Source organism: Podarcis liolepis (assembly GCF_965112155.1).
Source record: "Podarcis liolepis genome assembly, chromosome: 5".
NCBI lineage: Eukaryota > Metazoa > Chordata > Lepidosauria > Squamata > Lacertidae > Podarcis > Podarcis liolepis.
Window position 1 is genome coordinate 32,893,583 of NC_139556.1, and position 24,053 is coordinate 32,917,635.

Below are 24,053 nucleotides of genomic sequence, written 5' to 3' on the forward strand. Positions count from 1 at the left end.
CCTTGGAAATATTTACTGAGCGGTGATATATAAATTTATTTAATTAAATGAAATACAAGTAGAAAGCAATGGGAGCCAGGCTTACATGGGGAAAAACTATGCTGTTGCAACTGAAGCCATATATGAAGCTGAGACTGTCTCTCCCCATACACTGAATGACCCGTGCCATCTGCAGCAAGTAAAATACTGCACACAAACACTGTTTTCCACACTGCAACCAATTTATTGAAGTACAGTAGCTCTACCTGTGAGCAATGCCCTGGACTCTATTTCCAAGTCCCAGGGCAAAACTCGTGTAACAGGTGAAAAATTTCCAACACTCAACCTTTCTCCTTGACATGCTAGCTTTCTGTGTGAAGAGAGCTTTTACATGCGGAAATGCACCAGACACCTGAAGCCCTCCCTGCTTATAGTCTAAAGAAGTACATATTTTAGTCCAGAAATGACTCTACCATTTGGTTTTTCTGGATGCACAAGGGGCTGTGGTCCTATACCCACTTTTCTGAGAATAAGCCTCGTTTTAATTCATTGGGACTTGCTTCTGAACAGGCGTGTCTAGGATTGCTTTGTACATCAGTCACATATCATGAGATTGAATAGTGTCTTTGCTTCTATAACTTATGAGCAGTGCTGATCTGTATAAATTTTGGCCACCCACATTTGGCCACCCACATTTTTATATAAGCAGATGGCATTGCATTACTGGGAAACGTTGCATAAGCGTCATTGCATTCCTCATCCTCTTCAGGAAAGTTATGTGATGCCATAATGTTAAAAGTAGGCAGATCAAAGGCGCAACACCATATTTTATATGCTGGTGCTCTAGCTTTTATTTTGGGCTAGATAGAATCAGGACCCGGAGTTTAGTACATAGCCTAGGTGTGCACAGTTCTGCAAATCCTCTGAAATGGCTGGCTATAAGTAGTACTGCATTTGTGCCAGTCCAACTTACCAATAAAATGTTGGTTTTCTGAATTTGTGATGAGATTCTTCCCCTCCGCTTCATCATTAAAATATATATCAAGTATCATTCAAGTCCTTTCTGAAGGGTATAATTTACTCTAGTATTAACTGAGGACGTGCTCTGCTTTGCAGAAGGGGAAGAGAAAGGGAGGCTGTGTCAATATTAAAAATACAGATCGCTGTATGCGATAATGTCAGTCATTTTTATCAATCCTTATGCTTGCTTAAAGGATGTGTTGTTTTCATTTAATTTAATTGGTCTCCACCCTCAGATCTTGTGATGAAAGGCAAGATATGCACATTTTAGTTAAATAAGGCTGATCTTCTTGGTGAATTCAAAATTGGGAAAGGAGTACAACAAGGCTGTATATTGTCTCCCTGCTTATTTAACGTATATGCAGAATTCATCATGTGAAAAGCTGGACTGGATGAATCCCAAGACGGAATTAAGATTGCCGGAAGAAATATCAACAACCTCAGATATGCAGATAACACAACTTTGATGGCAGAAAGTGAGAAGGAATTAAAGAACCTCTTAATGAGGGTGAAAGAGGAGAGCGCAAAATATGGTTTGAAGCTCAGCATCAAAAAAACAAAGATCATGGCCACTGGGCCCATCACCTCCCGGCAAATAGAAGGGGAAGAAATGGAGGCAGTGAGAGATTTTACTTTCTTGGGCTCCATAATCACTGCAGATGGTGACAGCAGTCACGAAATTAAAAGACACCTGCTTTTTTGGGAGAAAAGCGATGACAGACCTAGACAGCATCTTAAAAAGCAGAGACATCACCTTGCCGACCAAGGTCCGTATAGTTAAAGCTATGGTTTTCCCAGTAGTGATATATGGAAGTGAGAGCTGGACCATAAAGAAGGCTGATGCTTTTGAATTATGATGCTGGAGGAGACTTTTGAGAGTCCCATGGACTGCAAGAAGATCAAACCTATCCATTCTTAAGGAAATCAGCCCTGAGTGCTCACTGGAAGGACAGATCCTGAAGTTGAGGCTCCAATACTTTGGCCACCTCATGAGAAGAGAAGACTCCTTGGAAAATACCCTGATGTTGGGAAAGATGGAAGGCACAAGGAGAAGGGGACGACAGAGGACGTGATGGTTGGACAGAGTTCTCGAAGATACCAACATGAGTTTGACCAAACTGAGGGAGGCAGTGGAAAACAGGCGTGCCTGGCGTGCCCTGGTTCATGGGGTCACAGAGTCGGACACGACTAAACAACAACAAAGCTTTACTGAATTAGTGGGCTGAGAGTAGGTCTACACCATACATAAGCCACATTCCCCCAAAGAATCTTGGGATCCATGGTTTGTTAAGGAACTGTAGCTGGGGGGACAACAACTGTTCCCGGGATTCTTTGGGGCAGGGGGCAATGTGCTTTAAATTTAAAGTGTGCCTCTGCCTACACTTCTAGATAAAGGTGCATCAATTCAGGTTGCCAGAGAAAATCTGTCAGGTTATGGCCACTAGGAGGTGTAAGTGACTAAATTGATCTGCAAAACAGAAACCCCTTTTTTGAGTGGAAGAAAAACCATCAGAACCTGACAAGTCCAGGAAACCAGAATTCGCATCCTTAGCAACTGGTTGGGGCGGGGAACGGGGGTAATGATTGAGCAACTCTTTGGCAGTTCAGTAGTTGAGGGGGTTTGCAAATGCAACAAGGAATGGAAGCACATTTTTACTAAAATAAATTCCTCCTAGATGTTGTTGGCATCCATCTGTCTTGGGAGATACAGTGGTACCTCGGGTTAAGTACTTAATTCGTTCCGGAGATCCATTCTTAACCTGAAACTGTTCTTAACCTGAAGCACCACTTTAGCGAATGGGGCCTCCTGCTGCCGCCGCGCCGCCGGAGCACGATTTCTGTTCTCATCCTGAAGCAAAGTTCTTAACCCAAGGTACTATTTCTGAGTTAGTGGAGTCTGTAACCTGAAGCGTATGTAAACTGAGGTACCACTGTAATCGAGTGCGCCTCCAGGGGTGAAAACAAACCACTGGAGAATCACAGTGCCTGAAGTGACCTCTCTAGGGCGCAAGCCTGGCCAGTGTCCTGGATAACTTTAATATGCTGGTAGGCTAAAATTATAATAGCGCATTTGCTTTATAATTTTGCATCTTTGCTCCTTCACAGCATTTGCCTGCCTATAGCTAAGCAGCATAAGACAAAAAGGCATGAAAGACAGAAGGCTGGTTCTATCCTTGGAAGTCCTTCATTGCAGCTGGATTTATTGTCCCAAGTCAGTGTGCATAGGATTGCATCCAGGAACTCGTTTATTGTGCATAAAATTTGACACACACCTATATTTAAAGAACACTCCCCAAGATCCCCTTCAAGCACTTGGCAAATATGAGATCCTGTCCACCCCGCACAACAAATTTTAAAAGCAATGAAATTTCAGCTCTGGACCCGAATCAACAGGGATGCTTGGCCAATATAAAAAAACTGAGCCCAAACAAAACAGCTGAACTAAAAGAGAGTTTTGTGAATAGAGGGGAAGTGTAAAGGAACAAACTAGCAGCAAGTGGAAAGTAACTTGGAATACAGAAGTCACTGTGGTCAAATGAGACCTTCTCTCCCTCCCTGCCCCCCACCCGCTGGGCTCACTACAGGTGTTTTTCTTTCCAGGCTTTACAAATATTGTTGCATACCTGCTTGTTTTGACGTTATTTTCCCACTGCAGCCTGCAAACAGGCACCCTCAGTCAACATCCAGTATGCTTCAAAGCTCTGTTTGTTTTCATTCTATGGGCTATTTAAAAGATGAGTATTTAGCCTTGAGAAGGAGGAAGGAGCTAAAAATGGTTTGAATCTCCTGTATCTGAGTCACAGTAAAATGCGTTCAGAAGTTCCTGAATTGCCCAGTTGTTATATCGAGTTCAACTCTCTGGTTCAACTGCTCCACCAGTTACCAGCAACAGAACCTCAGCATGTCAAAAATAAAGGAAAGGAGAACATGCACACATGATCAATTCACATAAGAGCAAGAATGTATTGTTTGTGCATCAGGACAAAACAGTGAAAGCATTGCCTTCCCTTCAGCAAAATGTCCTAAACCAGTGTGGTGTAGTGGTTCGAGTGTTGGACAAGACGTGGGAGGTCAGGGTTCAAATCCTTACTGAGTCGTGAAGTTTGTTGGGTGACCTTGGGCCCGCCACTGCCTCTCAGCCTAACCCACTTCACAGGATTGTTGCGAAGATAAAATGGGGCAAGAGAGAGAGAGAGAGAGAGAACCATGTTTGCTATCTTGAGCTCTTTGGAGGGAAGAAGGGATCTAAATGTAATCATAAATAAGATCCGTTTCCGTTTGGACCGTTTTGGAAGCACTATTTCTGGGTTAGCGGAGTCTGTAACCTGAAGCGTATGTAACCTGAAGCATATGTAACCCGAGGTACCACTGTATCAAGAGCTGGTCTCACAAAGTAAAAAGTGACCAGAGGTTGGTCATTTATTCCCAACTCGGGCCCCTTAGCACTTGACTTTCCTGTTGGGAAGATCACATTGAAAGGAGAATGGGGGAGAGATGCCTGAAGGAAATAAAGAAATCCATGCCTGCCTAGTTACACAACCCACCACTCTTCAGAGCAGGGTTTAAAAACAGCCCTTGATTTATAGCTTTCCCTCCCACTGCTAATGTCCCTGTGGTTGATCAAAGAACACCAGCCAGTGGATTCACACCTAAACCAGTTTGTCTTTGTTTTATTGGCTGTGGACATCTGTTAATTGTATGTGTAATGGGAACAAGGCCAGCAATCTGACAAGAACAGCAGTCTGACAAGAACGAACTCATCTTTGCAAGCAAACAGAAAGGAAGGGAAATGGCTTGGGTTAGGTTCCAGAATAGCATACGAAAGGCGTTCATGTAGGTGTTTTCAAGTAGGATTCCAAGTGAGGAACCAGCCATTACTTGAACAGTACCCAGGCCTGGCAAGCAGCTGCCAGGAGCTCAGAAATGTGGCGTGGCCTACCAATGCTGATAGCTGCCTTGAGGCCCACTTGCTAGGTGGCTGGGTCTGCAAACCATCGCTCTCCAAGGTTTCAAAGGGGACATTTCTAGCGGGAGTTAGAGATGCTGGTGATTGAACCTTGGAGTTTCTGCTTTACCACTGATCATAACCTCTGCCATGAGCTATGGTGCTTTTGTTGGAAGAATTAGTAGGCATGGGAATAGTTTTGCGCCTGTCTATCCTGTCCATAGGGACACGGGTGGCTCTGTGGTTTAGACCACAGCACCACCGCGCCCCTTAATAAATAATAGCAAATACATTTTACGGCTTTTAAAATGTGTTTGTGGGAGGAGGGTTATTGATTTGTTTTTATATTTTATTACGTATTTTGTATTTCTCATTCTGTAATTTTCTGTTGTGAACTGCACTGGGATCTTTGGGTGAAGGGCAGTATACAAATTTAAATAAATAATAATAAAATAATTATGACAGCAAATGTTGGTTTGGGAGCAACAGGGCTGGCCCTGCCTTGCATCCACCTTTAGGCAGCACCATGAGTTGTGGTTGTGTGTGGATAGATGAAGGCAGCAGCTGGTGTTTAAATAATGCATTGTGTTGTTTTTAAGTAGGAGTCGCCAACCTCCTTGGGCCAGTGGGCACATTTGGAATTTCGGTACACTGCCAGGACACCAAATCCCAAAACGGCTGCTGTGGGAGGGCATGGCACAACACAAAGTGGCTGCCATATCTAAAGCAGAAAGAGAGAGAGGACCATAATATGGTGCGGGCATGCCTTCCAATTAGCAGGGGAAAGGCACCTACGTCAGCTACTGCCATGCTCACCCACAATGAGAAACCCTTTGCCTTCTGCTCTGTTCAGAACAGAAGGCAGGGTAGGCATCCTATCCCGGCACTCAATGAAAAGTGCCGTATTTAAGGGAGGCTGTTCCAAGTAGGAAATGCCGAGCCGCTACAAGCAGGAAAGGAGTAGCAAAAGCAAACTGCTGTGCTCTGTGAGTTATTGATACCTTGCATGGGTGCAATGTTGGCAACCCCTCTTCTAAAGGGTTGGATCTAGCTTGTGAGGGGGACCACTTGGGCACTACTTCAAACTGCAAAATGTATTGGGTTGGCACTTGGGAAGAAGTATATTTACTGAGACAATGTGCATGTTCTCACTTCGTGTACCTTCTTTCGTCTGACTCATCTTTTTGAGGCTGTGGTCTGGCGGAGGGAGGGGAAAGAGTAAATAATCTGAATGAAAGAACGTCTTATAGGCCACGACAAGCTGTCTTAAAAACACACGCTGTAACCTATCTTACTTTAATATTGACGACTGTTTTATTATTTGGGTAGAGGATACCTGGAACATCCTTCTGACCCCAGCCAAGTGAAACAAGAGTCCTGTGCATGGCAAACCCAGCAGGGCCCACACAGGTTGCAAATAGCAGAGCATTTGGGGAGAAGGAAATTGAGGAATCAGGACATATTGCTTTTCTGGTACAGATTTCAGGGATTGAAGCAGGGACCACCTGCATCAAAAGCAGATGCAACTCAAGAGAAATCTATTGCATTCCAGCACCCCTCTAGACATCCTTTTTATCAAAAATTAATGATTTGTGCCTATGATGTTATCAGGGGTCTTACACAAAATTGTGTTTTCAATACCATTTGCACCTGCAATACACAGAGATATTCAGAGTTACAGAACCTGCTGAGGAATAAAGTCAGTGGGGTCCAAAATGCAGGGAGGGCTGTCCTAAATGATGTCCCTGGATGTTCTGCATCTAATGACATTAGCAGTTACACGACAGTATTGTATTTATTTATTGCATTTATTTGTTGTCATTGGCATTTGTCTGTCTCGGGAAGCAATGGAAGAATGAGCCTTCAAGTCAAACTGTTGGAGAGTCAAGGTAGCTGTAGAGTACTCAAGGTGGCATACCCTGCTCTCCCGCCTCCTCATTTAATCCCCACAACAACCCTGTTTGCTAGGTTAGATTGAGAGGCTGTGATTGGCCCAAAGTCACCCAGCGAGCTTCATGGCCAAGCAGTGATTTGAACCCTGGTCTCTCAGGTCCTAGTCCAACACTCTAACCACTATACCACACTGGCTCTCTGTTTGTTAGCAGTGTCCTTCCAACATGGCCTAGTGCATGGGTAGGCAAACTAAGGTCTGGGGCCGGATCCGGCCCAATCGCCTTCTAAATCCAGCCCACGGACAGTCCAGGAATCAGCGCGTTTTTACATGAGTAGAATGTGTCCTTTTATTTAAGATGCATTTCTGGGTTATTTCTGGGGCCTGCATGGTGCTTTTACATGAGTAGAATGTGTGCTTTTATTTAAAAGGTATCTCTGGGTTATTTGTGGGGCACAGGAATTTGTTCTTTTTCTTTTTCTTTTCCAAAATATAGTCCCCCAGGGTCTGAGGGACAGTAGACCGGCCCCTGCTGAAAAAGTTTGCTGACCCCTGGCCTAGTGGTTGGTGTGTTGGACTAGGATTTGGGGAAACATGGATTCAGCTGTCCATGAGGTTTGCCATTCGCTGATTTTTTTTAATGTGCAAAGGGGCTCATCGATTGATCAGTGAGAGGTGTACAGTGGGCGCTGGCACTGTATGATCGGTCTCTGGGAGCAGTTCCTCAGCTGAAAAACACGATTAACCTTAAATGAGGTTAAGGGACTTGGGCGGAGGTTCACCCAGCATCTCTACAGCCTTCTTGGAAAGAGGTTAATGCTCCCCCTCTGACTGAAAGACCCCAGTCGTCCTTTCTGAGCAGCTGCATGGAAGATTAATAACACCTTTTGGAACAGCCCAATCCAGGAGATATAGGAGGGCAACGGCATTCAAAATAGCCAATGCCTTTGGCTAAAAAGAGGGCACTGAAAAGTACACAGGTTGTGGGTTTCCTCAGAGTCTGTTGGGCCTGTAGTTCACCACACATTAGAGCTTCTCTTTTGGCTTGGCTGGACACCGACCTGGGCTTCCAAGAGAAAGAGACCTTTTATGTACACAAGAGAGATTTTGATTCATCCCAAAGCTGTCCTGTCTCCATTTCTTTCCAAGTCGGGGGGGGGGGGAGCCTTCATTTTTTTTATTTGCCTTACTGCATCATAGAAAAACCAGCAACTTCTAAGAAAGTTCCTGTCAACATTTCACAACAGAATGTACCTTTCCTTCATGTCCCCACCGCAGCAAGCAAACGGCTGTGGTATTCAAAGAACCTACTGGCTTTAAAAAACTTGTTACACACCACAAACCTTCCCAGCAACTAAAGGACTTTTTCTCAGAACCTTCATATACAATCTACCTTGTAATTTTGTCTGAAGGAAGCAATTTCTTGGATTTGTCTTTGGGTCTATTCATAAGATCTGTATACTGCTTGCCTTTAACAAAACTTCAAAGCAGTTTACAAAGAGCTACAGTTCCCAGCACCCTTAAACTATAGTTCACAAGATTCTTGCGGGGGGGGGGGTCATGTGCCCTTTGAATTTATGATGCGAATGATGGGGAAACATGATCGTACTTCAGTTTCATGTTTAATGTGGGTGGTAGTGAATAAAGTTTTGTTCAAGAGTAGACTCACTGAAATTAATGGACCTTAGCAATGTCCATTATTTCCAGTGAGTCTACTTGGGGTAAAATATAATTGATTACCACCCTATATTTCTATCCTGCAGTCAGGCCCTGATAGCCTTGGGTCACCTGCTCTACATTTATTATTAAGATTACTAAATAAGAAATCATACTTTGAAATACTGAGCAGGCAGTAAGCCAGCTGCTCCCTAGTTCATTCTGCACATATTTGTTGTGTGAACCTGGCATTCTCCCTATTGGACATTAGAGGCCACTGTTTTACCATTCTTCCTAGGCAACGTGTGATATAGATCTTTCTTAGGGTAATTCTGGGTGGCCGGTTTACTGTAGGGTCAGTACTGTACATGCACACAAATTATTTTTTGCAGTGTCCACATGACATTGTTTGCATTAAAATGTCATTTCTTAGAGAAATCCCGTTTCCAGTGACATGGGCATCTACGAGGACCTGGATCTAGATGGACAAATGATCTGACCCAGGCAGCTTCCTAAGTGTACTCAGAAGGTAGCTCTACTGAGCTCAAAAGTTCCTTGTACACAGGAGTGGAGCCCTACCCTGCATTGTGCTTTACAGCGCAATCCTATGTATATCTGCTTAGAAGTAAATTCCATTTGGTTCAATGTGGCTTTGCTCCCAGAGATGTGCGTACAAGCTTCCTGTCTTGCAAGCTTTTGCCTGAGTGCAAAGTGAGATTTGTGCACAGGAGCTGTCTTGCACATGCACGGCAGATGTTGGTGCATCTGCATGTCTCATTGATCTGGCTGGATGCAGATGAGTAGCATCATCGACAAAGCGCCTTCAAGCGTTCAAAGCACTGCATGTGCATTGCATAACAGGCCTTTGGCTGTTATATGCGATCATTTGCACAAGCCTTAGATCTAGGCTCGGGAGCGGGGACACAGCATCTCTGTGTCCTTCCTATTTCTAGATGCAGAACAGAGGCCAGGAGGTTCTGAATTGGCCGGTGGAGGTGGCGAGACAAACAGAGCTCTCCTAGCTATAGCCCTTGGGCTAATGCATCAAATTCCCATGAGAACAGAACATTTTCACTGTGATTTGTTAAACTTCCTCTGAAAGGGTTGGATGTAGCGTCATCTTTAGATTTGCCGGAATGCTTGAGGTTCTACACCCTACGCCTCTGTGGCGATTTATTTCCAGACACTCAACGTGTGGTGAATTTTCAATTTCCAATGAAATAGGCTGTTGAAATGCTGATAGACTTGATGAATATTAGGTTATGTTGATGCATGCTTTCACCTTTGACAGACAGTGTTTCATTTCTGGCACGTAGGCTCCAGAAGGAAACAGACCGCCACCGCCCCCCATGGTTGGAGCCCTGAATTCTACCTCAGGCTGCCAACATCCCTGCAGCCCAGATCTGTCAACCTGAATTTACACACACACACACACACCCCATCTTCTTAGCACCCCTGCATGCGAAGGCAGGCTCTGGCGGATTGAGTGGGCAAGACCAATAGTGGGCCCAACAGTCCAATGCTGGTTTCTGCACGTGCTGTAGAGGAAAATGGGGCAGGTGAGGCTTGTCAGCTTGGGAAGGTAGCCCATGTGGAGAAGGAAAACTTTGATCCTAAACATCTGCTACCTTGCGGGATATCTTTCAGAGAAGAAAAGGCTAAGGAGTAAACCTTTCACAAATCTGGAGTGGAGAGTCTCTTTGGGGCCACATCAGCAAGGCTGGGGGTCAGTGTTCTTGTCATTGGGGCAGCCCTGGACCTCCATACACACTGCCCAGACTTGTGCCCCAGAGAGGTCGCCGCAGTTTGGCTTCACCCCCAGAGGTGAAGAAGAACACCTCCATTGTTTCTCGAGACAAACAGTTGCTATATATCTTAGCCCCCCCCCCCTTTCTGGTCGTAATTCACTCTTGCGGTCTTAATTCTCAGCTTCCCCCTCACTCCTGCTTGCCTGCCCTTCTCCCTGGCCCTCCCCACTTCCTAACTTCACTCCACCAGCCCTGCCAGGCCAGCATCCTAGAGAATCACTTTTCTAGCCATTCCAAATCTTGTCCATCAGGATTAATTTCAGCCTTAACTAGAAAATGAGGGTGTTTGCAGGACTGTAGCTGATTCAAGTGCGATCCGTCTAGGCACAGAACATGGGAACTGGACAGACTGATGAAGCGGGAAAGAGAAGAAGGCTTGTTTCTGTTATTCAATCACATATATCGCCTGGGAGGTGGAGGGAACAGTCTGGGAGGAGCAGCGGCAAAGGGAAACGTCTTGGGTATGTTTTTTCTTATGTCCCCACTGGAAGTCAGGGTGACATGGAAGGTAAAAAGCATTTCCTAAACAAGCACCGAGTCGCTGCATGCTTGCCTGTCTTTCCCCCCGAATGGAGGTATTTGTTCTTAGCTTAAACAAGCTGGCGAATGTCTGGAAGTGTTTTGAGTCACAAGGCAAGGCTGTTTCTTCCTCAGAGCTTGCCGTTTCAATGCTCCCATTTAGAACATCCCACAGGGTCAGCTTGCAACAGGAAGAGCTAGTGGCTGGACGTGATTCTCAGCAACGATCATAATTATAGGTTCTCCTGGATAAATAACACGTGAACCCCACTGAGTACGCTAGTTACTTTTGGAAGACACACCCCAGTTTATTCTTTTGAAACTTGCAGTGTACTCACAAACCCATGTGCACATTGGGCTGACTGTGAGTTGAACACTTAATGTGCACAGTAGTGTGTGTTGACATTGAGTTTTAAGTGAGAGGGGACTGGTGCACACCTAGGGAGCCAGCTCAGTGTGTGGCCAGATAAAGCCCTGGAGTCTCCAGCTGCTGATCCTCATAGCAACATCTATTTAATTATTTAGCCCAACGCTCAAGAAGGCGGTTTCTGCACATGCTGTGGAGGAAAGGGGGGGCAGGGGGGGCTCGTCCACCTGGGAAGAAAGACTGATCCTAAACCTCTGCTGCCTTGCAGGATATCTTCAGGAAAAGAAAAGGCCAAGGAGTAAACCCTACGCAAATCCAAAGTGGAGTCCCTAAGACGGTTGGGGGGTGCCTTGTACGCCTCCTTCCGGCAACTCCTGCAGCCAAGCTGGTGTCAAACATAATGCTCTACTTTGGGGCCACATCAGCAAAGCCAAAGGGGGGTGGGGGAGTCTTGTCATCTGGGTAGCCCAGGACCTCCATACACTCTACCCTGGCTTGCACCCCAGAGCGGTCAATTTGGTGCTGCTAACTCAGTTGTTTGACTTCGGCCCCAAGGCGCACTCCATTGCTTCTCAAGACAGACGGTTGCCAACAACATGATACCCTGCTTTTCTATCAAATATTCTCAGCTTACAAGTGATAACCTTTTTTAAAAAAAGAGGTCCAAAACTTGCACTCTGCATGCACGCTACCCTTAAGAACCTGACTGCTGACTGAAGCCGTAGTGTGCAGATTCCCTTCAGCTGTGCAAGTGGAAATAATATTTTCTCCTCGATAGGGAGGCAAGAAGCAACATCCCCCCTGCAGTTTCCCTTTCTCTGGCAGGAGGACGAGGGCCTTCCTGGGAGGCAGGGGTGCAAGCTCCCAGTGGCCCCTCAGAGCCCTGGCTGGTATGGCAAGAGGCCAGAGGATGCTTGCCTGCTGCCCTGGCTTCCCTAGGGCAACTCTCTCTCCCACAAAGGAGGCAGTGCGTGGTGATGCCACCACCCTTTGGCCCCCTGTGCCAGTGAAGGAGAAGACCTGCTCCTGCAACTTAACTCTTTCCTCCCCCTGCCACCCCTTCCTCATCCCTCTGCTTGTGTATTCCCGTCATGTTGACATTTTACTATTTGTTTACTGCGTGAATAAATGGCCGGGTTGCACTTAGAGGCTATTAATAGGGCAGGAGTGGCATGGGAAAGGGGACGGAAAGAGACAAGAGTGCAAAAGGGCTGCTATTTCCAGCTGGCCTCCAACTAATTTTGAGCCTGGCTTCAAAAGCCAGACTGATGGAGAGGATATTAATAGAGCTGAATGAAATCCACAGCTTTTGTTGCCCGCGGTGGGAATTACAGTGGTTGGGAGGGGGAGCAAGAGAAAGCCAAACCCTCTTTTCAAATGTGAAGCTAGGAAAAAATGCATGGCATTTTCCTACAAGGGACATTTTCTATTACAAGCTCAAAAACGCTACTAAGATGTTTAGATCTCTAAATAAAAACCCTGCTGAAGGCAATTTGAACACACATGCCCATAGACACATGGTTTCAGTATGTGTGTGTATCTATCTATCATCTATTTGTCATCTATCTATTCTTCTATCCTACCAGGAAAGGAAGCTCTGACTGTTTCGTAGAATCATAGAATTGCAGAGTTGGAAGGGACCCCTGAGGGTCATCTAGTCCAACCCCCCGCAATGCAGGAATATGCAGCTGTCCCTTACGGGGATCAAACCTGCAACCTTGGCGTTATCAGCATCATACGCTAACCAACCGAGCTATCCAGGCTTTTATAAGGCCGCTCATAAGCTGCCTGCTAAAACAACTGTCTAATTAAAGCAATCTATTAGCTCGGTTGGTGAGAGCGTGGTGCTGATAATGCCAAGGTCACAGGTTCAGTCCCAGCTGCATATTCGTGCAATGCAGGGGGTTAATGACATGATGCTCAGGGTACCTTCCAACTCTTAGGATCTTAAATTAAACATTAAATTGCCTTCATGGTTAGGTTTTTTAAAATAAATTGCCGAGGCGCTCTAGGATTTTCCTTTGCAGATGGTGTAGAAAAAAGCTTACCTGCGTCAGACATAGCGGTAGCAGTGGCATCACCTAGTTGGGGCTACAGCAGCAGCAGGAGCCCATTTCATTACTCGGTATGCCATACTGGCTGTTCCCCATGAGGCTGACTCCACGCCTGGAGGAAGACCACATCCCAGTGGCTGAGCATAAGCTTGATATGCAGGTCTCAAGTTCCCTCTTCAATTATCTCTCCGATAACAGGGCTTGGAAAAGGCCTCTGTGAGAGATCTTGGGGGAGTCACTGCCAGCCAGAGGAGGAGATACAGGGCTAGATGCAAATGCTTTTTGACACTACAGAATCGGCTTCACACCTCTTGCTAGATCAGCTGGTATCCAAAAAACCTGGATTCTATCCCTCTCACCCCCCCCGTTAAGGATTTCTCCGAAACCGGCAAAACTTACATACTCTCCCCCCATAATTGCAAAGATTGCATATCTCTCTCTCTCTCTCTCTCTCTCTCTCATCCTCCTAAGTCCATCTGTCTGATAATGTATCGCAGAAGAATAACTTTAGGAGACTTCCTCTTTTGCAGTGAGCATGTGGTGGGCAATTCATTTGCTACTCCTGGAGGGGCACAGAAGAAAAGTTAACTCTCTGGTGTGTGTTTTCCCCCCATTTCCTTTGCAGCCAACACTGCTAAAAAAAGATGGCGGGAAGGGATACAAGAAGCGTGCAAACATGATTTTCTGTGCCTTGATAGTTTATACTTTCCGCCCTAATGTAGCCTACGGTACGCATCGTGGCTTGCTATAGAATCCCAGGAAATGTGCAGTTGGATATCAAATGTATTTACATGGCTGGTATCTGCGGCAGGCTACGACAGTAATGCCTCTGAACATGTGCAGAGTACTGATTTGCCACGAAACCACTGCACTCAGGCTTCATGCATCTGGGGGGGGGGGGGAATAGTGCTTGGCTGACTGAAGCTGCCTCCTCCCTTTCAATAAACTGAGCTCAAATTGTATGCCTCCTCCTCCTTTCACTGTCTCTGTATGAAACAGGGGAGAATGGAAAGCAGTGGGTGAGGATCCGGGGAGGTGAGCAACCAAGACAGCAGATGAGGAAATGTGAGAGCATACCATTGCCTCCTTTTGGGCGCTTGTTAAAAAGCTTTATAGGAGGGTGCTTTCTGCTTTGCTTTGTCTCCTAGACCCCACATTTATTTTTATTTTCCTGAGTATCTTAGGACATGTCAACACTTGTAGTTACTTAAGCAGGCAGTCTCAGCAGCTGGCGCATCTTCAGCCGCCATCGCCCACTGCCAGACAAAAGTGCCAGACAGATGTCAGTTTAGAATAGCAGAATTATGCATTTCTTTTTATTTAAGAGCAAAAACAGATCTTCTGACGGGTCCACAGCCTTGGGTGGTTGTTGTTGTTGTTTTAAATGTGCAGCAGTTCTCTGCTTGACAATAAAACCTATCAAGGCAGCTAGGCACTGTTATTGCGCCATAGGATCTACCTTTGGGCTTTGATGTGGCAGGTTATTAGAGGGGGACAAGGCCACCAATGGTCAACTGACTGTTCCTCCCTCCCCCGAGAAGAAGCAAAGGTAACCACATTGGTCCAAAAGTGAAAACTCCCAAATACGTTGGAACCAACTGAACTGTCACAAAAATGTGGCAAGCCACTGAGCTTTCCCAGACCTCTTAATCAGGCGGTATAGTGCAGGAAACAGGGAGTGAGGAGGGATGAGGGGAAATTGCAAACAAAACGAAGGCGTACAAAAATTAGGACGGTTTTGTAGCCACAGTTATGGTTGATGACTCTTCCAAGCAGCTTGCAAATGAGTCAGAGCTTCCTGCTAGGTTGTGAGTTAGAACCAGCTTTGTCTGGAAGAGCTTCCGCAAGGCCTGTCAAAAAAATAAATAAAAAAGCAGCAGCCTGGGTTTTAAGGTGGCCGAACAGGCATCTCTTTGTGGGAAAACCCTGCCTGTGTGCTTGTGTCTGCACCCCTGTAATGCCTTCTTAATTGTTCGTTTGTAAACGGGCCACTATATAGATGCCCTTCACGTTACAGCTGCCTTGAGTTTTCCCACTCCTTGAAGGAGCATGAAACACCACCCCAACATGTCTCCGTCCAAGCAGGCACTGCCTTAGGCCAGGGACCAAAGCAAGTTTTAAGCACCAGGCAAAGCTCTCCAGCTAAAAACCTCCATCACAGCACATAGAGCCAGTAAGAAAATATTTACATATTGGTTTCACTATTTTGGGGAGATCTCCTAGCTCGTAACACAGACATCTCTGTGTACAGGTAAATAAACAGAGGGGAGGGCATTCTTTGAACCTCTCAACTGCTCTCCTCTTTCAGATACTGGAAGCACATTTTCCTACCATTTAACACAGCTGGCCTCCTTCCTCACAGATTCCTTCCACCCATGTGAACCCCTTCATCAGTATGAAGATACAGGGCCTGCCTTGAATCTTGTATACTGATGTTTTGGTTTTAAACAAGCTAAAACAGCTGTTTCTGGCAGAATGATATTGTCCATTCGAAGATGGGGTTTAAAAGGGGGACGTGACGGACAGATGATTCTTCCGCTTGAGTTAAAGCACGGCCCAGGATAAACGAGAAAGCAAGAGATGGGAAAACAGATAAAAGTAGGAGAGAGCAGCGCTCTCAACGGCCTTGGAAGGCTGAGAGCAGCTGGAAATGCTAAACTTTTTGGCTTGATGCACGCCTGCAGTTCTGTCTCTGAGGCATGTTGGATGGGGCAGGGTGGCGGAGCTGCAGAATTTTAGGCCATTAGGTGAGTAAACAATACCAAATCCAATTGTCTCAGGGCAGTATCTTGTATCCTGTGCACATGTGGGAAAATGCACTCAACTACAGCATGCACCACTTTTTCCTTTCACACAGAAGCAGAGGCCAGAAGTAGGGCAACAGGCTTTATCATCAGAGGTTCAGGGCCACTGCAGGCTTCTTTTAACATTGGTAACTCCTCCCTTTTTGAAAATGTCTCGCAGGACAACCATAGGGATACCTATGGAACTCCGATGGCTCCATTCCAAACTCATTTTTTTCTGTGTTACTATATGAACATTTAGTTGCATTTAATTACGTTTTAATGACTGCCTTTTCTACATTTTAGTTTGTTCTATATATTTGTTCTGTGTAAACTGCCTTGAGGCCCAGACTGGGGAAAAGGTGGGTTACAAATAACTTAGTGCAATGACAAGCCCAGTGTGCCCCCAGGCGCCAGGGGTGTTTTGCATCTGACGTGGATCCAACTGCAACCACGTGGAGGTCTCTGGATGCTAGGATGGTGATGGGTATCTCCATCTGGCTGCTCCCTCCAGCTTCCTTCAGCAGGTAAGCAGAAGAGCTTTATTTATGGAGTACATGGTTCACCCCTCTTCTCAGTCAATCCCTACAACGACCCTGTGAGGTAGTCTAAGAGGCTGCGACTGGCTCAAGGTCACCCATTGAGCTTCATGACTGAGTGGGGATTTGAACTCTGATCTCCCAGGTCCTAGTCCAACACTCTAACCGCTACACCACACTGGCTTCCTAGAGTACTTCTGCTATGGGGCAGCTACATAAATTAAGTAGGCAAATACCGGTAAATACGGGGAAAGCAAAACGTCACTTGGATCTGGACTATTTTCCTTGAAGCGTCAATTAGTTTTGTTCTGGTTTGTTTTATATGATGTTTTAATGTGTTGCAAACTGCTTTGAGGGTTTCTTTCTTTAAAATACAAAGCGGTATAGAAATCAGACAAATAATAATAGTTGTTGCTGCCTTTCTGCTTCGAAGACTCCCGAGCCAATAACCTTACCCTTGTAGGACGCTTTGTGTGCCAAAAATGTTGCTTTGCAAAGTGAACCCGACGGCTGATAGGAGCTGCTTTGCACTGCCCCAAGGCAACAGGGGGTCAGGAGGCCAACAGCAAAGGAAGCCCGTAACTGGGCTTATGTGCCATTCTCCTGTGCCAACTGCATCCTTTTAGAGCACAGATGGAAGTGAAGACAGCATGCTGATTGAATCTTGACAGAAGACACGAGGGGGGTGCGAGGCTGTGTTGTTGGAAACCTGATTTTTCTATACCCAGAAGGTCAAAGCCTGTCTCACTCTCTCACAGACTGAAGATGTGTTCATCAAGTTTCCAAAAAAAACCACCCCATCAACCACCCACCCTTGCTTAAATAAATATACCAGCACTGAATGACGCCCTTGTGCTCAGGAAGGTCAAATGATTGGCTTAGGAGAAAATTGCCTCTCTGTGTCTATCCCCGGGCTAGCTAGAGTCGGGAGCCTTTCTGTGTGATCTCCTGAGAGCTGCCAAAGAATTACACCCCCTCCTATTCCTGGGTCTGCTTCTACCAGTGATTCTGGACTCCCACTTTTGGCCTGGACTCTTATCCCCCAGTGGATACAGCAAGATTGGCAGGCACTGTGCTTAACCAAGCATCTCCATATGCTTGCACCATGTCAATGTAAATTAAAATAAGTATATAAAAATGTCTGCAGCCTTACAAAACGGGAAGCTTTCTCAGCTGCCAAAGTGCAAGAGCAGGGGCTCTCTGGGGGAATGAACCCCATATTTGAAAAAGAGTTGGCCAGGCTGCAGTCCAGAAAACTTGCCTTTACCTTCAGCCAGATGAGGTTGGTGCCACGGCATCGCCCTTCCTACACCAAGTCGCTCCTCCCTCCTCCTATGGGGCAAAAGCAAAGTCTTGCCTGGTTCGCCACCTTGCAGAAGCGAGTTTGGCAATGTCGCTGTGACATAAAACATTTTAATGATGAAATAGGTTGTCTGGGCTGCAGCATGACAGCCATACCTATTTTGCTTTCCATAAATATATTTAAAGGATAGCTTGATTCTAGACTTGCTAGTCACCTGTGCTCTGTAAAGTATAAATGCAACTAATGACTGCAATCCAGCACCCATTCAGGCACACTTAAGCCCCATTGGCTAAAATTATTGGTATAGCGTTACTGGGCAAGGGATTATGGCTCCCCTGCATTTTCCAGTGTGATAAAACTGTATGCAATACTTTTCTTTTTCATTTTAAGATCTTAAAGAAAAAGTCTGTGTGCCATCATACTGTGAAGCCTCTTCTTATGTGCCTGCAACCACGTCCCCCTCCTCAAACACACACCACCTTTTCATTGGCAAATAAATAAATAAATGCACCTCTTGCAGTGCAATAGGAAGAATTCCGTTGAGCTGAGGATACAGAACACATTGTTAAAAGAACAAATGGCTCTCCTTATCGTTTCTAAGATAGATAGAGCTATTTGCAGCTGTGAGATTACAGAGGGAGAATAAAATGTAATTGTTTCCTGCCCAGTTCTTTCCTTTAAATAGAACCCTTCTCTCCCGTAAAAGATTCTTGCAAAAAAAAAAAAAAAAAGGAAGGGAAAAAAGACATGTTTTATTTTAACCAGAGCTACTCTTAATTTAATTGCATTTCTATTTATTGGGAAACATTTCCGAGTCTGTTTTTCTTTTGGTGCAGTCCCAATTCCTGCTAATAAAGTTATTTTTCATCTTCTCCTCCCCCCCCATACAATAAATAAATAAACAAACCCACTGCACATTTTACAGCTAAAGACAGACAGAAAACATACAAAACTGGAACCATTTTGTAGATGTAAAGAAATTATGGCTGTTTTTCACCAAAGCCACAGTTGTACTTTTTTTGAAAACAACAACACAACAGAATGTGAAAGCACAATTAAAATTAAGCAACAGCAGAAGCAACACATAGTGAACACAGTGCTGGCTGAAACTTGCCATAAACCAGAATAATTTCCAATGGGCATGGGGGCTGTTAATGTATCCTACTTGCCTGTGGACTGGATATCTTGAGATTCAGAAGTAAAGACTGTCCATATTGCTTTTCATAGACAGAAAGTTCTCATAGCTATCCCAACACCTCTGTACTGTGTCCTTTGGAAGAGGCCATGTTTGGGCCATGCTTCCTTCTAGTAATATTCAAGAGAGAGAGCAAGCTATGCTGCATCTGACCCTCGTCCTGCTTAAGACTGTTTCATAGGTAGCATTCTGCCTCCACTGAGATGTCCACCCTGCAGGGGAAAGAATTTGCACCATTTGGTGCAAAGTCAGTAGAAGTGTTTGCTTTGCGACCTGTATGTAGCTTCCCAACCAAGGGGAAAAAGCAAGCACATGTCCTAACGTTATGACAATGGCACAGGTAGCTTTTCATCAATATTTCTTCTGTGTAGAAACTGACATTTAAGCCTCAGTTATATATTTCATAGCATGTGCCATATCACACTGTCTCCTGCATCCATAACCTCTAACCACGTGGTTTGGGCAGATTGTGCAGCTCCGCACCACACTAATAATATCTGCTAGTACATAAACCCAGAATTCACCTGAGCCGCCATGTGAGTGGATGTTGCAGCTGTGGATGCAATCATCCTGCTCTAGACCAGGTTTCACTAGTCTGGTGCCTTCAGACATTTTGGGCTAGAAGCAGCCGTGCTGGTTGGGGCCAATGGGAGTTGGTTGTCCAAAACATATGAACGTATATCAATGGAGCTTTCGAGTGATCCCCAAAAAGTGTTTTACGTATATACATCAATGCGCACCATTCAGCAGGACTCCGTTTCACTCTATGCCAAGTTATATAAGAGCAACGTGTCCCAAACTTGGGTCTCTGGCTGTTTTTGGACTACAACTCCCATCATCCCTAGATAACAGGACCAGTGGTCAGGGATGATGGGAATTGTACTCCAAAAACAGCAGGAGACCTAAGTTTTGGAAACACTGCAACAGAGCAGGAACATTTCCCTACAGTGACCCCCAAAAGAGAATTTTGCTTGCGTCTAAGAACCACCCCTTCCCCACCACAGACAAGAGGGTTCCCTTCAACAGTTGGGCAGGTGCTCTCAATGCCTGCTGTGTGCAAAAGAACTCCAGATCCATGCGGACTGCGCCCACATCCATCTCCTTTGCCCATGGCGCTGTCCTGGACTGGAAATGAATGCACAACCCTTGTTTAAAGGCTTCCCTGAATTACGGCTGAGGGAAATTTCACACATCATAGGCATCATTTGGTAACTCGGCTGATCGCTGAATGTGTGAGACAGCGAGGATCAGTCACCACTTATCAGTCAGGCAAATTATCTCCACCGAAGAGAGGTTAATAAGGGGAGGGTGGAGGGGAAAGAATAATTTGTGCTCATTTGCTGTACAGGTGACTGGTGCTAGTAATCTTGAGTGTGTGAAGTCATCCAACTGGGTGAAAATTAGCTGATGTGAACACCCACTTCCTCTGTGATGCTTTCTGTGGAAAACCTAGCTTTGGAACTTCGGAAGACATTTTGGAAAGAGTTAATGGCAACCCAGAAGCATTTTTCTTAACCTTCTGTTCAGCGGCATACTCTTTCTTTTTATCTTCTACTACACTATGGTATAAATTTTCTGTTTAGATAACCAACTGTTTTTTCTGGGTGGGGTGGAGAGATGATATTTTCCCCCCGCAGCTGTGCAAAAATCCTCTTTTCATTCCCTAATCACTCACTTCATGTCAGGAAAATAGAACCGTGATGCATACAGTTCTATTCTGAGCGGGTTAAAGTAAAATGCAGTTACTTATTCAGCAATTCTCTCCCCATTCTCCCCCCCCCCCAAAAAAAAAGCAATGGTCTTAAATGCCGTAAGCATTAACAGCTTCTGGCTGAACGGCATTTGTTAAAAGAAAGAAAGAAACAAAAGGAAATGAAGGTTCTAATAATATACGACTCCAGAAACATCTCAGCCAATTGAGATTGGAGATATTTTACCTATTACAGAAAGCAATTGTTTCTTTTTTAAGGTGTTAAATTAGCATTGCAAGAAAGAACTGTGACAACTGTGAAGAATGGATCAGAGTCTTATATCTGTCTCCACTCAGAAATGTGACATATCTCCTGCTACTCTTGGTATATGCCATTATATTACATCCTTTTGTATTCATGGTGACACAAGGCAAGGCCCTTTGTTGTTTTTGCTACCACAGCTTCCCCTCTGGCATATATATATATGCTCATCTGGAATAAACTCAGTATTTCCACCTTGGATGCTCAAGTCCAGGCAGGGCAAGTAAGTTAATAAGTGCTTCAGTTTGATAGCAGGGGCTGACATGTGCTAAAGATTCATTGGGTGGTTTCTTACTTGGTTGCATTCACTTGAAGCAAAGCAACGAAAATGTGAACCTACAACCAGAAAGGAATATGAGGAGCTTATTGACGGCTCTCAGAGATCTTGTTTCTTGCTGTTGTAGAAACCATTTCCATTTCCTATCACTGAACCAGCTCCACTAGCCTGTTGCTTCGTCCCCTCTGTGTTTCGGCAGGCCTGCTCTATACAAAACAACCCCCACTCTGAAATTGCAGAGAAAGAACTATTGGCAGTTTCCAACCAGCACTTGAAAACACAAAAACAATTATTGGAGGTAAGGAGGAGCAATCAGGGTGGGAAACACAGTTAAAGCCACAGCCTTCTGTCACCTTACAAGAAAGCAGCTATTGTTTCTAGCCGCCTCCAGTCGGCTGGATGAGATTCAGTAACAATTGATTCAGTGACAAGTGAGAAAACCAGACGGCAGGTGTTTGTTTTAAAAAATAGACTATCGGAGACCAAAACAGCTGATGGCACTGAGGAAGTTTGATCCTCAGGGACACAGGCTGAATGCTATTCCATTCTTCCTCTCCTCTCCCTTTGAATGTTGTTTCCATAGCCTGCTTTCTGTCTCTCTTCCAAGGGCTTAGGTGCAAAGCAAGACAAAAGGCAGCAAGCACACGTGGTGTAGGCCAAAATCCTCTCATTACTGTCGGTAGAGCCAGCTCCCCCCCCCCCACCTCCCCTGGTGACTGGTGTGATCCAAACGCATCTCCTCAAGTTTAAACAAGGCATTACTTTATCTGAGGGTCTCAAGTAGGAAACGTTCAAAACACCCTCTTGTCAAAAGGATGAACAAGTTTCTTTCCTCTCTTTCACACCCTCTCGCAAATATCAGCCCTAAATTTAAGGCTGCCTGAGGCGATTACCAGTGCAACAACTCTGCTTTTCTTACATCTCCCCAGCAGGATGTGAAAGCAATTTCTTTTCTTTTTCTTCTTCCTTTTTAATAACTTTCAAAAATAGAATATTTTCTCTCTTTGGGTGTTTAGTGAACAAATGCCCCAGGCATTAAGAGACAGGCTCTCCTCTGCTGAGGAGGATGTGAACATGAGGTAGGGAAAGCAGAACCCAGCGCTTCACGCTCCATCCTGTGCCAGCTTCTGAACTCTCCTTCGTATTGAAGCTCAGCCACCTCACAAATCCATCTAGGGGCCTGGGATTTGAAAGGCAGGTGACGCCTGCTCCCAGAAAAAGCAGAAAGCACCTCGGTGCGAGGACGGAGAGCGCAAGGTAAGCAGAAGCACCAAGCAGGCTAGCCGAAAGCATCCCCCCTCTCCACCCTTTGTGCTACACGCTGCTTCCCCTCCAACAATTCTTGCGCTCCAGCTTTTCCAATCTGACAAGAAATCTACGATGCGGAAAAATCCACCGGCAAAGCGGCGCCTTTACGTGACCCAAAAGGTCCTCCTCTCCTCCAGCAAGCTGACCGATCTGTTCATAAGGGCCTCCGGGCTGCTGGCCAGCTTGTAGCCGAAGAGTTTCATGGCCGGGCTGCAGACGTTCTGCACCACCTGGGCGAGCTTGAAAGGGATGCTGAAGCGCCACTTCTCAAACTGCTCAGAGGAGTTTTTCTGGGTGGAGTAGATGCCGTTGCTGTTGTGAGGTGCCTGGGTGTTCTTGCGGATCCACTCCTCTACCTGCGGGGTGATGGCGACGCCCGAGAATCGGTACATCTCCTTGGCCTTCTGGAGGGGTGACCTGGCAATGTCCTCGTAGCGGACCAGCATGTAGCGGCCGCGGAGCCAGGCTGGCTGCCTCAAGCCGAGCTCCGCCGAGAGCCGGATGCTCTCGCAATTCCCCCGCAGCCGCTGCACCTCGTCCTCGTTGAGGGTCGCCGTGCCTTCCGTGGCCCACTTCTTCCACGTCTCGTACTTCCCGGAAAAAGCGACTATGCGGGAAGCCAGCACTGCCCGGGGGTCCCTCACCAGCTGAATGATCCTCATGTCCAAGCGAGGGTCCTCGACGAGCGGGCGCAAGTACTCCAGCTGCCGGATCCGCACCACCTTCAGCGCCATGTGCTCCTTACGGCGGCAGGCCTCCATGGCCAGGGTCACGTTGAGGGGACCGCAGCGGCGGTTCTTGCAGTGGTACTTCTCAAAGACCTTCTTGACGAACGGTGTGCAGACGGGCTCCTCGCACAGGGAGCGGCTGGAGCCACGCCGGAACAGGAACTGGGTCAGGTGGTCCTCCGGGAACGGGATGATGAAGTTCTCCAAGATGTAGAGGTCGCAGAGGAAGAGCTGCTTCAAGACGTCCCGGTAGACAAGGGCTGAGCCCACAGCGTTGGCGCCTCCGGTCTCGAAGGACACGGTCCTTTCAATGTGCCACAGCGGCTCGAAGAGGTAGAAGATGTTGCCCTGTTGGTTGAAGAATTCCCCCACGAAGGAGGAGCCGGTGCGGGTGGTGGCCATGAGAAGAATGTGTCTCCGGGTTCCCTGAACAGGCGCTGGCAAAGTCCCCCCGAGCTGCAAAGTGACATTCTGAAGGCGGTTCCTGAGCTGGGAGAAAGCCGCATCCAGCTCGCTTAAGGACAGCAGGGAGCCATTCTCTGGCAGCACCGAGCCAGAGTCCGTGCTGTTGGCTTCCATCAAGGACTGCGGAGACTGCTTTAGTTTGTCGGACACCCTGTGAAGAAAGAGAACAAAAGTCACCCTAGCGAATAGCAGCAGCAATATTA

The 24,053-nt window shown here is 46.1% G+C and overlaps 2 protein-coding genes across 7 annotated transcripts in view; one reads left to right on the forward strand and one right to left on the reverse strand.

The window, feature by feature from the left end:
• The window catches only part of LOC310706849 (uncharacterized protein), a 92,231-nt gene that overhangs the window by 2,324 nt on the left and 65,854 nt on the right, over nucleotides 1–24,053 (forward strand). The window lies entirely within an intron of this gene.
• The window catches only part of CHST3 (carbohydrate sulfotransferase 3), a 47,068-nt gene continuing 41,618 nt past the window's right edge, over nucleotides 18,604–24,053 (reverse strand). For all 6 annotated transcript variants that reach the window (XM_083503122.1, XM_083503123.1, XM_083503118.1 and 3 more), the window contains one exon: nucleotides 18,604–24,001. In XM_083503122.1, the coding sequence (XP_083359248.1) occupies nucleotides 22,762–24,001 (1,240 nt within the window). In that variant the 3' untranslated portion in view covers nucleotides 18,604–22,761. The remainder of the gene's footprint in view (nucleotides 24,002–24,053) is intronic.